Below are 13,579 nucleotides of genomic sequence, written 5' to 3'. Positions count from 1 at the left end.
GACATCATCACCCCACCTGGCACCATTGTCCGGCAGAGGCCTTATCGAGTACCAGAAGCTCGCCGGCTGGCTATCAACGAGGAGATCCAAAAGATGAGGAAATTAGGAATCATCGAACCATCTCGTAGCCCGTGGTCCAGCCCCATAGTGATGGTCCCCAAACCCGACGGCACCCTCCGCTTCTGCAACGACTTCAGGAAGCCCAACGAAATTTTAAAGTTCGACGGGTACCCCATGCCTCGGGTGGACGAGCTGCTGGATAGGCTGGGTGGAACCCGATTCATATCCACGATCGACCTCACCAAAGGCTACTGGCAGTTACCACTAAGTGAAAGCGCCAAGGAGAAAACCGCCTTCTCCACTCCCGGTGGCCACTGGCATTACCGGGTTCTTCCCTTCGGGCTCCACTGGGCCCCAGCCACATTCCAACGAATGATGGACATCCTGCTGAGGCCCCACCAGCCGTATGCAGCAGCATACCTCGACGACCTGATCGTCCACTCCGAGTCATGGGAAGAACATCTATCCCGGTTGCGGAGGGTGCTCCTAGATCTTCGAAGGGCTGGGCTCACAGCTAATCCCAAGAAATGCCACCTGGGTCTAGCCGAAGCCAAGTACCTCGGTTTCCACATCGGAAGAGGTCTCATACAGCCACAACAAAACAAGATCAGAGCACTACAAGAAACTTTACAACCCACCACAAAGACCCAGGTACGTGCATTTCTGGGGTTAGCGGGCTACTATAGATGTTTCATACCTAATTTCTCATCAATAGCCAGCCCTCTGACAGACCTGACCAGAAAGGGTCAGCCGGAAAGGATACAGTGGAACAGGGAAGCAGACAACGCGTTCCGAGCCCTGAAGAAGGCCCTCACATCCTCACCGGTACTGCACGCACCTGACTTCGGCTGCCCCTTCATTCTACATACAGATGCTTCCGACTCGGGCCTGGGCGCGGTCCTCTCCCAGGTCCACGGCGATGAAGAACACCCCATCATGTACGTGAGTCGGAAGCTTACCCCTGCAGAGACCCGGTACGCAATGGTGGAGAAGGAGGCCCTGGCGATCAAGTGGGCAATCCTGGAGCTCAGGTGTTATCTACTTGGCAGGAAGTTTACCCTGGTGACCGACCACGCTCCCCAACAGTGGATGGCAACAGCGAAAAACAACAACGCTCGAGTCACCAGATGGTTCCTGTCGCTCCAGGATTTTAACTTCACAGTACAACATCGAGCCGGGGCCTCCCACGGAAACGCTGACGGTCTCTCAAGGCTCTGGTCAGGATGGGCAGGTCTGTCAAAACATTCTACCCCCCCTCTCAATACTTTACCTTTCCTCCGCAGGAAACCCAGGACCAGGACGACGCTAAGGGGGGGGGGGGGGGGGGGGGGGGTGTAGCGAGCACACACATGCATATAGGCATATAAACCAAGCCCACGCCAGAGGAAGACGAGCTTCATTCTACTTATGACTCCCGGCGCTAATGCTTGTCTCTCTGTCTCTCCTCCACAGCAGACTCCAGCTCGTGACGATCCCACACCCGACTACTCACTGTCCTTCACCGACTTCCCGGAGCACCAGAGCACCTCACCTCTAAGAAGAGCACCATATTCACACCCTGCACTTGTAAATAAAGCACCCTCCGGGGACTAGTCTGTAAACTCATCCAACTGTGTCGGTGTTTTCCCTCTGCCTCGTTACACTAATATAGTCATTTTGTTTCAGCCAGGTTTCAGTGAGACAGAGTACTTTAAGATTGTTTTCTGGTATTATTTCATTTATGATAAGTGCTTTAGGTGCAAGTGACCTGATGTTTAGGAGACCAAGCTTTACGAAATTTGTATTTTTACTTTCTACTGGTTTTTCTGGTTTGATTCTTAATAGATTTTTTTCTGGAGCACACAGTACGTTTATTTCTTAATCTAATAATACGAGGAACAGACACAGTCTCTATAGGATTCACCAGATATGCATTACTGATGTTTAAGTGGGACGAACAAGAGTCTAGGTGGCTATAATATGAATTTTGTGAGTTTTTACAGTGCAGGCCGTCAGCACGGAAGAGCCTAGGACGCTCTCAGAAAAGATTCCAGTTATTAGCAAAGAGCAATTTCTGTTCTTTACACCATGTTAATAGCCATTCATTCAGAGCAAAACGTCTACTGAACCTTTAATTTCCTCGGCGGTAGGTAGGAAGCGGCCCAGAAACGATGATCTACAAGGCGGGCGAGGTACGTCGAACCGTCTCCATCAGGCTCCTGAAGTCCTTCTTCAGGATCTCCGACTGCCGGAGCCCGGTGTCGTTTGTCCCCACGTGGAGGACAACGGCACCAGGGCACTCGGCAGCGCCCAGGATGGTTGGAATCTGTGTAGAAATATTTCTCACACGGGCACCAGGAAAGCAGAAAGTACGTACTTTATTACCTTTTGAGGAGGCGGCATGGACGTGACGAACGATCGAGTCACCGATGATGGCCACGTCGAAACCCAACTCGCGGAGAGGGGAGAAGCAGTTCTCCGTGGAGATCTCGAACACGGGAGGAGGAGACGTTCTGCCCCGGGATCTGGCAAGCACCTTACGCGGCTGCACCCAGGCGCCGTGGTAGCTGGGTGTCGGCGTGAACGACGCCTGGCCGAGCCGCGCCCCGGGTGCGCTGGGCCTGAACAGAGAAGGACGCGGGGTTGAGGTAGAGGGAATGATGTGGTTGTAATTTCCACGTACCTTAGATGATGAGGCGACCTTAGCGATAGGTACAACAAGCGACGCCCATTGTTCTCGTAGCTGCGTCCGCCTCACCAGAAGTGCCCGGATCTGGGACTCCACTTCTTCCAGCTCCAGCTCCAGCGCCTCCATCGATGCTTCTCCTGCACACAAGGACAGAGACGCAAGCGACATTTTACGGGGTAAAGAGCAAGGCCGGTAAGTCAAAAGTGTATGGTAAAAGAGGTCGGTAGCTTTAGCTGACCAGCGGCGCTAGCAGGCTAAGCTACAAACAACAGGCGGATGCTCGAGGGACAGACCGTTTTAAAGCAGTTTTGTTTGTATAAATGTATCAAGGGTTTGTTCACCCTAAGTAGGAGAGACAAATACTTAGCGAATGAGGAAGAATTGTATGATTAAGATTTAAATTGCGAGTAAAATAGCGAGTCCAATCTTCAAGCACACGCAGTAGGCGACGTCGGTGATGTCACTCGAGCATGCGCAGAATTAAAAAAAAGGTGTGAAAGATGCAAAAAAAAGAGTTTTACCCAACATGACTATGCTGAGGGCTGGAGGAAGAGAATGAACGAAGCTTACAAGCTGGCTTCAAGAGTGTCACTCAATGAAAAAGAACAAGGAAAAGCTTTATATGACAAGAAAGTAAAAGGGGCTGAATTGGTTCCTGGTAACAAAATTCTTGTCCGTAACTTCAAGGAGAGAGGTGGACCTGGAAAGCTTAGGCCATTCTGGGAAGAGCAAATTTATGTGGTTACTGAGAGGAAGCACCAGGATAGTCCAGTATATGAAGTTCAACCCAAACAGAGCAAAGGAAAAACAAGAATACTGCACAGGAACTTGTTACTACCATGTGATTACTTACCTGCTGCAATGGAACATCTACCCGGAGGTCCTGGAAAAGGAAACATAGAGAAAAAGAAAGTCAGGTAAAAAAAATCAATTCCACAAAGTTGTACATACATTGACAGTTCAGATAGAGAGGAAGATTGAAGAAGTCTGGTTGGAATGCCAAATGACAGGGAAAGTGGAAGGCACCATCACTGCCAAAAATCAAAACCTTCAGAACCTTATCCAGAGGATACAACGATGGTAAACACTGAGGATTCAGAAAGAAAAGATGAGCAAGGAGCAGAACAGGATGTAGAGGTTGTGTCATCAAGAGGTGACTCTTATTAGCAAAATCTGGCTCTAGCAAAATCTGTATCCGTTAACTACGCTGACTGAATAAAAGAACCCAAGTTCATCACATGCTTGTTGTCTTCTTCAAGTGTGTTACAATATGAATAAAGATTGATGCAGTTTAGGGAAGATATTTGGAAAAGATGAAGTATTGTTTTTATTGTAACTACAAGATCTTTATCTCGTAGCCTCTGTTTTATTTAACTCTGTTAAATTGTGCCTCTGTTTTATTTAACGTGCAATTTTTCACATCTTTGGTTGAAGAAAGATGTTTTGTTAAAACACATAGCCTCATACTGTAACTATGGGGAGTGACACTGACAACAGAAGTTTTGGATCCACATGCAGGTTTATTCAAAGTCAGGCAAGCGATGGTCAACACAGGTGCAAACAGATATTTGGAGACAGTCCAGAATCACAGTTGAATACAGGCTAGAGGTCAGAAAGGCAGGCGGCAGGCAAAGACAAAGCGACTTACAAGGCTAACGGTCGGTGCACAAGATAACAAGACTGGGGAAAAGACGTTGTAGTGTTACTAGTGACAGATAACAAGACTCGGCAATGTGAATGAGTGTGTGTGCTGCTCAAATACTGTGTGTAATCTGTCTTTGACAATCCTCAGGTGGTGAGAGTGTAATCAGTCTAAATGAGGAAGCAGGTGTGCGTGTGGCATGACTGAATATGTAGTCCATTTACAAGCAGATTTGTAGTTCTATGAGAGTGAATGTTTTCCAGCGACCTCTGGTGGTTAGAGGTCGCTGGTGATTGTGACACATACAATGCTAAATCCAATGATAAGATCAGGTGTGTATAATTCTGGTGACTGATCAAAGACTGTTTGGAGAACTCACTGTAGAAGACCCTTATGCCGAGTTCAGACTGCATGATTTTCAAAGTAGTCATGTCACAGATGTTTTCACATTGCATGACTATCTGGGCTAGCATTCGTCGCTGCTTTCTTTACACTGCAAGATGGATCGGCGACAAGGACATTCACATTGCACGACTTTACTATAGGAATAATCGCCAACAACTTCGTCCAAACTACGTCTCACAGCCAAAAACACGTAGTATATCTTTTGTGGTATTAACTACATAATGAGAAAGAAGCCTTTAATGGGGTAGAAAATGTACATATTTGCTCACCTGGGTTTAAAGGGAATTAGCCATTTCTCCTCAACGTTGATAATAAACTAATTTCTTTCTGTATGAAACGTCAAACAGACACGGTTGCTCCTGAGTTCTGTCAAACCTCCACTAGTTTTTCCTCCATTTCGTGGGTCCAAATAAACCAAGAAAAGAGCGCTTTTAACTTCTCCCCCAGCCTCCTGCTGACCTGCACACACAAGTGAAAGCTGCTCTCTCATTGGCTGTAGGCGATCGCGGATGTTATTTTCAGTCAAAACTCATTTCAAATGGCATGATTTGAATCGCCGACAGCTCCAGATATTTAGCATGCCAAATATCTCGCAGGCATCGGCGACTCATCGGCAATTCTCTCAGATCGCGTCTTTGATAGTTCATACTGTGTGATTGTCACTCACGTGCACGAGCAGCGATTTGCCTGTAATTTCAGGCATTTGTTGGCGATTTCTCAAAACCTGTCGGCGAGCCAAATTCGGAGCTAAAATCACGCAGTCTGAACAAGGCATTAGATTTGACACCAAGGTGTATATCTTACAGTGGCTCATGCTTTGATTGGCAGAAAGGAAGTCTTTGGCATCTCAGGTTACCACCTAACAATTCCATTCTCTTCTCCATGTTTGAGGCAGATAGGATCTTGCATGTTGCTAGCAGCTGTTCTTTAAGGAATTTTCATTGGTAAACCTGAGATGATAACAAATACAAAGAGAACCAAAATTAATTTAGAATTCTTGCAATACAATTCTGGATGCCGCATTATGTCATTGGTCAAATCTGAATTGCTGTAGTTGTTTCAGCACATTATGAGTGTGTAACACATGAAAACTGCTCTTGTTGAGTTTACACTAGGGCTGCACGATATTGGAAAAAATTGACATTGCGATATTTTTTTCCCTGCGATATATATTGCGATATATATATATATATATATATATATATATATATATATATATATATATATATATATATTCATATATATATATATATATATACATATATATATATATATATATACACATAAGACTAGGGCTGTGACGGTCACCGAGACAACCGCGTCACCGCCGTGGTCAGTTGCCACCGCCGTTGTCCATTGCCACTGGCTGTAGTTCGTGACGTCACGCACTTTAAAACACAAAAAACTGTTATGTTGCCAAGTATTACATATCTGTTAGAATATAACATTAGGCGCGATTCAGCAAGTTCAAGATCAACCATGAATCTTGTTAGAAAACGAAATCTTACATCTGGGAACATTTTGCATTTATGCCGACCGAGAAAGGTGAACAAATTAATTTAGATTAAGCTTTTTGTAGGGGGTTTTTAAGTGTTAAAGTGTGTTTTAATGTTCACTGCTGAGAGTCCAAACACTGAAGAGCAAATCCATCGATACGCAGATCCATGGGTCCCGAATCATACAAGCCAGTGGCGATTGACGGCGAGGGAAAAAAGCCATGTAGGCTTAATCAACTCCTGTCTTCTAAACGCAAAAGCCCAGCTCAGCCAGGCATGGCAGAGGCATTTGCAAAAAAAATGGCCAGTTAAAAAAGAGAAAGTGATAAATGGAAGACATTGGCGAGAAATGGAGCAACAAATTTGGTAACTAGTAAAGAACGCGCCGCTCCACAGCGTAGAGAAACTTGTGTTGCGAGTAATGCGGGCGGCGGAACAGAAACAAGAAGCCCTCTCTCGCATGGTTGTGAAAAAGTAGCCTGTCTGTGCATTTTCGCTACAAGCACAACATCTGACAGTGTATTGCTGGAAACATTATAACCCCATTCTTCACTTAAACCGGACAAAGTCAACATGTTAGTTTTTCTGGCAAATAATTTTAAATATGAATACAAAAGGTGGAGAGAACCTACATTGTTTTTTTAAACATCTGACTTATATTATTGTTACTAGGTTAATATTTACTTTTTACTTATAATTATTAATATTTATATTATTATTACACTGATTAGTAAAGTGCCATTTAAGCTATTCGTTAAGTTCTTTAAAAAATGTCACGTTTAATTATTATTATACAGTTTCAAGCAGTTAAAGTTATTTAATATTTAACTACAATATTTATAAACAGTTTTGTTTTATTAACGAAAGTTCAAAAATAAACACGTAGGACTACGTTTATACGGATGCTTTATTTAATAATATTTAATTAAGTTAAGTTATCCTTAATTTTTACATAAAAGGTCAATTAATTTAGGTAGGCTACTTTATTTGTTGATGTACGAGATCGAGGAACATGTTTGCCAGTAAATAATGCTCTCACCACTTTAAAGAAATAAATAGATAAATTACTTGCGAAAAGGATGCAATAAAAAATGCAAGCGCTTAATCATTCTTCACAATCGGATTCGTACGTGCAGTAAGCCTAGGCTATATTGCGCCGAAGAGAAACAAGCCCTAAAACAAAGTCTAGAGAGAGAATTAATATTAGTTAATATTAATGATTATAAACACGAACTGCGTTGTATGATAAACGCCTCACAATGTCGTGATCTTTTCTGAAGAACAGATAATCCATGTTGTCACCGTCTCCCCAGCCAGGTTTTCATCTGCTTTTTTTTTTTTTTCTTCTCGCTACAAACAATAAAGTATCAGCACCAAACCAGTGGTTTAAATTACATTTTACTCTCCTGATTTCTTTTTATTAAAAAAAAAACATAAATGTTTAAAGTTTTGTATTGCATATATATTTTTTAAGATTATCATTCAGCTTACCTGCAGCGAGAAGTTGTGTGCTGGGCAAATCCCCTTTAATCATGCTACCAATTTCATTTATGACACTGTAAACTTGACTTGGCAGGCTGATCATCTTTAAACTCAAAAGGTGTTTTTAACTTCTGCATATTGTGATGTTTCTTATTACAACTGTTAGTGGTGTCAAAATAAAAGCAATTAAACAATAAAAAGGGTTTTGTTTTATCAATTGTATAGTTTAGTTTTAATAATAATGTATATAATAAATTATAATATTGATTATTGTGTAGACTACAGTGTCCAACAAAACATTGTTATTAGGTTAATAGACCTAATTCCTAACTAAAAAACGAATGTGAAAATGACAGGCAGTTGCGTCTCTGCTAAAATTAATTTAACGACAAATTTCTTTTGCATTTTTTCCCCTTTAGAGGATCAAGAGAGCTGTATTTAAAGTATTATTAAACTAAAACATGAATTGAATGCCCAGTTCTTTCCCGTGTGAATTTAGTGCGCCTCCGCGTCTGCGTTTTTAAGTTTACAGGTGCACCCTGACCTGACGCGGGGACCAGATCTCTGCACTATTGCTTTAATTTCACAATTTTCATAACTGCATTGCATTTTCATATGGTAAAATATCAAAATTTATGTTCTGAAAGTAGTAATGACGGGAGTGTTAGTAATTAATGACAGAAAGAACTTTCACTTTTGAGTGAACTTCTGTCATGTGTTATTTTAGTATAATGAAAAAAAAAAATTTAACAAAAATATTAATGCAGTATTTTTCGCTCTGCCAAGCCTTCTCTGTTGCTGTTGTGGAACAGCAGCACGCTTCAGTCACCTTTTTTCCCCGGCCCCACTCCGCCTCCGACTCCTGAATGTCTCACTCACTCACTCACTTATGTGGACATGCACTGCGGTCTCATGAGGAAAGGCAGCTTTTTGACATAATGTTTTTCTTGTTCCCCGAATACAAATCATTTTTCAAGTATTTGTTCGAAATAAGTATTGGTAAAAACACGCTATTCGTGCTTATCCGAATACCGTATTCGGGTTCTGCTCCACCCATAATACATATAGCCTATGTATATAATTTTTTTTTTTTGCATCGCACCCTCCTGCGATGTGACTATTGTAACATGAAATTAGCTCATTTTATGAATATTAATAATCAACAATAACGGTTTATTCTTAATTATTAATATTCCGGCTTAAGCTTCAGTCAGCTTGGTCAAACCAACATATGATTGTAAATGATCATGCTCGCGCGACCGAGCGGATTCCCAGATTATGAATATTAATTATCAACAATAACGAATTATTGTTAATCATTAATATTCCGGATCAATTTATTGTTAATTTGACCAAACAAACACAAGCAGAGCCGCTGCTCTTCCGAGCGGACACGGTAATCTATTCATTTAGAACAAGGGAATTTAATTGCTACTTCTTGTGAAGTAGATTAATCATTCAAAAGTTTTAAACAACTTATAATAGCAAGGCAGGGGAATCTGTATTTCAGTGACATTTTCTCGTGAGGCAAACAATACAATTCATTTGATTATAATAGGATTTATTGACTAGTCAGACGTAACGAACAAACAAACGCACAAACATACATTAAACACAAAACAAAGGTAAACCACGTGGAGATATCGGGTCTATAGAACGTGTAACAGCAAAGAGACATAGTAAAGCTAGGACTTATAGATTTCAGGTAAAAAAAGTGACAAAACTTTCAGTTCCACACGCACCATTAAGGACCACCAAGGTTAAAAAAAAACACCTTTTTGATAAAAGGGGCACAGCTTAATCGCATAACTAAAATCACCTGGTTTTTCATGTCTGGAGGTCTCTTTTATGCGTCTCTCTTCCGTCGTGATGAAAACTACTCTTGATGTCCTTTGATGCGTGGAGTTTGTAATGCAGTTCGGACGAACACGATCGCAAACTTTAAACTGAATTTACTTTGCCGGAAAATAAAGAAAGCGTGGCGGGAAAAAGTCCATGCGGCTATGAAGAGCCGTGTGGCCCTTAAAGGGACCACCGTCAATGATGTTCCTTTTTGGGACGTTCTCTTTCTGGCCAGATGTTTGGGGGGAAGTGTGCTTATACCTGCGGGTCACGTGACAACCCGTACAGCATTCTGACCAATGATTTCAGGGGAAAGTTTGCGCGCGAACCAATGACTGTAAAAAATATGGACGACGCGACAGCCCTTTTTCCCATTGAACGCCTTGAGGGCAAAACGCCTGCTTGACGGGCACAAACTGTCGCAAAAGACTGCTGAAATTGGAGCCAGACATGCGCAGAAGGATTGTCTGATGGAGCCAGAGGAGGAGCCGCGAAAATGAGCAGAGTCGAGCTTCCAATCAAACGCTTTATGTAAAATCAACTACGCCCCCCGAACTTCTCAGCATGCGTTTGCTGTCATATCAACACAAATGGATGTAATAACGTTAACAAATATGAGGGTTTTATATATTCAATCGCGCCAGCTCCAGGCCGCAGCGCATAACTTACTCGCGGCGTCGCGGGCTGATTCCGGCTCGCATGCGGTAGCGCCTGCTCGCTCGGCTGCCGCATCTGGCTCGATTGACTCGGACTGGAATCGGGCAGTGAGTCCAGTCATCCGGAGTAGGTCCAGCAGAGGTAACATTAGTCAGTCTGAGCTCTAAGAGATAAGTCTCCGGCAGGCGAGAATCTAGCCGGAACTGTGTTTTGCTATCTGGGTGGCTAGGCGTGTATCAGCAAACTAATAAAGCCCGAAAAAAGCCCTGAACTTAGCGAATAAACAGTGTTCCACCAGGATCATGTATGTCAGAAACTATAGTTTACTGCTGAACTCATTTTGTCATGGTAAAATAACACAGAAATCGAATAATAACATTTCAGTCTACTTCAGTCTCCTGCCGAAGCTCAGACGCCGCGCTTTGAGAAACTGTCAATCACAGCTGTCAATCACGATGACACGCCCAGCATTAAATTACTGCTAAAAACAAACTGTTTACAAAAATGAAGATCTGCACCTATTTCAGCACAATAACCAGTGCCTTAATTGACCAGAACTATCTTTCGGGACATTTTATTGCAAGTGTAATATTTTTTTTTATTTGGGCTCAAGTCTCCTTCATTAACACGGAGGAGGCGGGCTTTATGACTTGTACTGCAGCCAGCCCCCAGGGGGCAATCTAATGGCCGAAACCTTCACTCAAACGTAGGCTTGCGGCACACTTGGCGCGAACCCTCTTTGTCTCAAGGCTCCTCGTATGCAAATTTGAGTGTCCGCCCAAAGCATGCGGACAGGCATTTAATACAGGGGATTAAAGAATAAAGCAAAGCTAGTTATGCTCTTGCTCTATGCATCATGTGCTGTAAAATGTCAGCAGAAACCCATCGGTACCAAACATGGGGAGGTGTAAAAATACCTCGACATACTTTTTCACATCCTCATAATATTTATGCTTCAAACAGGCATAAAAGTACGAATGTGTATAGTCTATATCAGGGATTGTACACATTACAAAAGTTAAATGAAATTTAACAAGAGATTTGGGTTCTAAATGTCTCTTTAATTTTGAGGAATGTCTTGTCTGTGAGCAGAACGTTGGCTAAAGAGGTTTTTTTTTTTCTTTCTTATCTTATCTGTCATGTTCTTTTGAAGTAGGCAGAGAGTGGTTCTGTGAAGTCTCCCAGACTTGTTAACATGTCAACACGGATTACTAAGCCAGACTTTTCGTCGCCAAGTGATTTTATTGTCCTGGCGATTCACCCAGATTGTTTTCTGGAATGTTAAATGGAATGTTTATCTCCAGAATGCAGGTTACAATATGTTACACTATCGTGGATGCGCACATCGCGATTTCGATGCTGAAACGATGTATCGTGCAGCTCTAGTTTACACGGTGCACTGTGTCCTGAGCATAAACCTGTGTAATGTGAAGTAGACACTGAAAAAAGAGTGCGGAACCAAATGCAGGCTTATTAAGAATGGTCAGGCAAGCAACTGTGATTACAAGAACAAACAGATGTATACAGGCAATCCAGAGTCATGGTCAGTACACAGGCGAATAGTCAGTATCATGGGCAGGTAGCAGGCAATGTAAACAAACAAACAAGGCAAGGGTCAAGTGGGTCACAGAAAAGCAAGGCAAGAAAAAACTGCATCGTAATGTTCATAAACAGTCTAACAAGACTTAGCAACTGGTGTGTGTGTCTGTGCTGCTTTTAAAGTCCATGTAATCACTTCTGAACAGCTTCAGCTGTGTGTGTTAGCAATCAGTGGAAAACTAGAACAGGTGTGAGTGTCATAATAGAAACGAGGAGACCCATTGCAAGTAACAGTTTTATTAATGAACACAAAAGCTGGTATCTGAAAGGTGGATGACAGGTGAGTGGCAAGGAGTCAGTGGATCACAATAAGTACATGAGATGGTCTCTGAATACGGGCAGCCGTCAACAGAGAAGATCAAGGATGAGAGCCTGACAGGACACAGACAACCATGAGGACAACAAATTGACAAAGTGAGACAGGAATGCTGAACATATATAGGCGCAGTAAATGCGCTGCTCCTGTGGTGCGCTGGTTATCAGCCAAAAGGTGGTAAGCAATGGCATGAGCCTGTGACAGCGATCATGTGACCGCCCAGCTGATGACATGACATGGCACTCCCACACAAACACAGAGACAAGCACACACTTTAGCTGACGCTGATTGGTCAGCTTGTAATTTTGTTTATTGTTTTGTATTTCATTATTTGAATGTGTATCGGTATGTAACAGAAATTAGCTCATTTTATGAATATTAATAATCAACAATAACGGTTTATTCTTAATTATTAATATTCCAGCTTAAGCTTCTGTCAACTTGATCAAACAAACACATGATTGTATATAATCTTGCCCGCTCGACCGAGCGTACTCTCAGATTATGAATATTAATTATCAACAATAACGAATTATTATTAATCATTAAAATTCTGGATCAATTTATTGTCAGTTTGACCAAACAAATGCAAGCAGAGCCGCCGCTCTTCCGAGTGGACACGGTAATGATCTATTCATTTAGAAAAAAGGGAATTTAATTGCTACTTCTTGCGAAGTAGATTAATCATTCAAAAGTTTTAAACAACTTATAATAGCTAGGCAGGGGAATCTGTATTTCAGTGACATTTTCTCGTGAGGCAAACAATACAATTCATTTGATTATAATAGGATTTATTGACTAGTCAGACGGATAACGAACAAACGCACAAACATTAAACATACATTAAACACAAAACAAAGATAAACAACGTGGAGATATCGGGTCTATAGAACGTGTAACAACAAAGAGAAATAGTAAAGCTAGGAAATAGAGATTTCAGATAAAAGAGTGAAAAAACTTTCAGTTCCACACGCACCATTAAGAATCACCAAGATTATAAAAAACACATTTTTTGATAAAAGGGGCACAGCTTAATCGCATAACTAAAAAAAATACCTGGACTTTAATGTCTGGGGTCTCTCTTTTTATGCTTCCGTCCTGATGAAACTCCTTTGATGTCCTTCTTGATGCGTTGAGTTTGTAATAAAGTTCTGAGGAACGTGATCGCAAACTTAAAACTGAGTTTACTTTGCCGGAAAATAAAGAAAGCGTGGTATGAAAAAGTCCATGCGGCGTATGGGTTCTTTGTTAGGACGTTCTCTGCGGGATGTTTGGGAGAAGTCTGGTTATAACAGTGGGACACATGACAACCCGTTCAGCATTCTAACCAATGATTTCAGGGGAAATTGAGCGCAAATCCTTCCTTTGTCTCGAGCCTGCTCGTATGCAAATTTGAGTGTCTGCCCAAAGCA

At 42.1% G+C, this 13,579-nt stretch overlaps 1 protein-coding gene and 1 long non-coding RNA gene across 2 annotated transcripts; both read right to left on the bottom strand.

The window, feature by feature from the left end:
* Positions 1 to 2,142: 2,142 nt before the first annotated feature.
* On the bottom strand, positions 2,143 to 3,327 carry LOC141375024 (uncharacterized). Its single transcript, XM_073941609.1, has 2 exons — positions 3,250 to 3,327; positions 2,143 to 2,865 (listed from the first exon to the last, which is right to left on the bottom strand). The coding sequence occupies exons 1-2, from the start codon at positions 3,254 to 3,256 to the stop codon at positions 2,216 to 2,218; spliced, it is 657 nt and encodes a 218-aa protein (XP_073797710.1). The 5' UTR covers positions 3,257 to 3,327; the 3' UTR covers positions 2,143 to 2,215.
* A 59-nt stretch (positions 3,328 to 3,386) lies between these two features.
* LOC110438350 (uncharacterized) lies at positions 3,387 to 13,294 on the bottom strand. Its single transcript, XR_012399734.1, has 3 exons — positions 13,224 to 13,294; positions 3,582 to 3,611; positions 3,387 to 3,447 (listed from the first exon to the last, which is right to left on the bottom strand). It is a non-coding gene; the product is annotated as an uncharacterized lncRNA (long non-coding RNA).
* Positions 13,295 to 13,579: the final 285 nt, after the last annotated feature.

This window comes from Danio rerio, chromosome 24 (genome assembly GCF_049306965.1).
Source record: "Danio rerio strain Tuebingen ecotype United States chromosome 24, GRCz12tu, whole genome shotgun sequence".
In the NCBI taxonomy this organism is placed as follows: domain Eukaryota; kingdom Metazoa; phylum Chordata; class Actinopteri; order Cypriniformes; family Danionidae; genus Danio; species Danio rerio.
The sequence above is the reverse complement of the archived record's forward strand: the minus strand, read 5'-3'. Positions and strand labels throughout refer to the sequence as shown.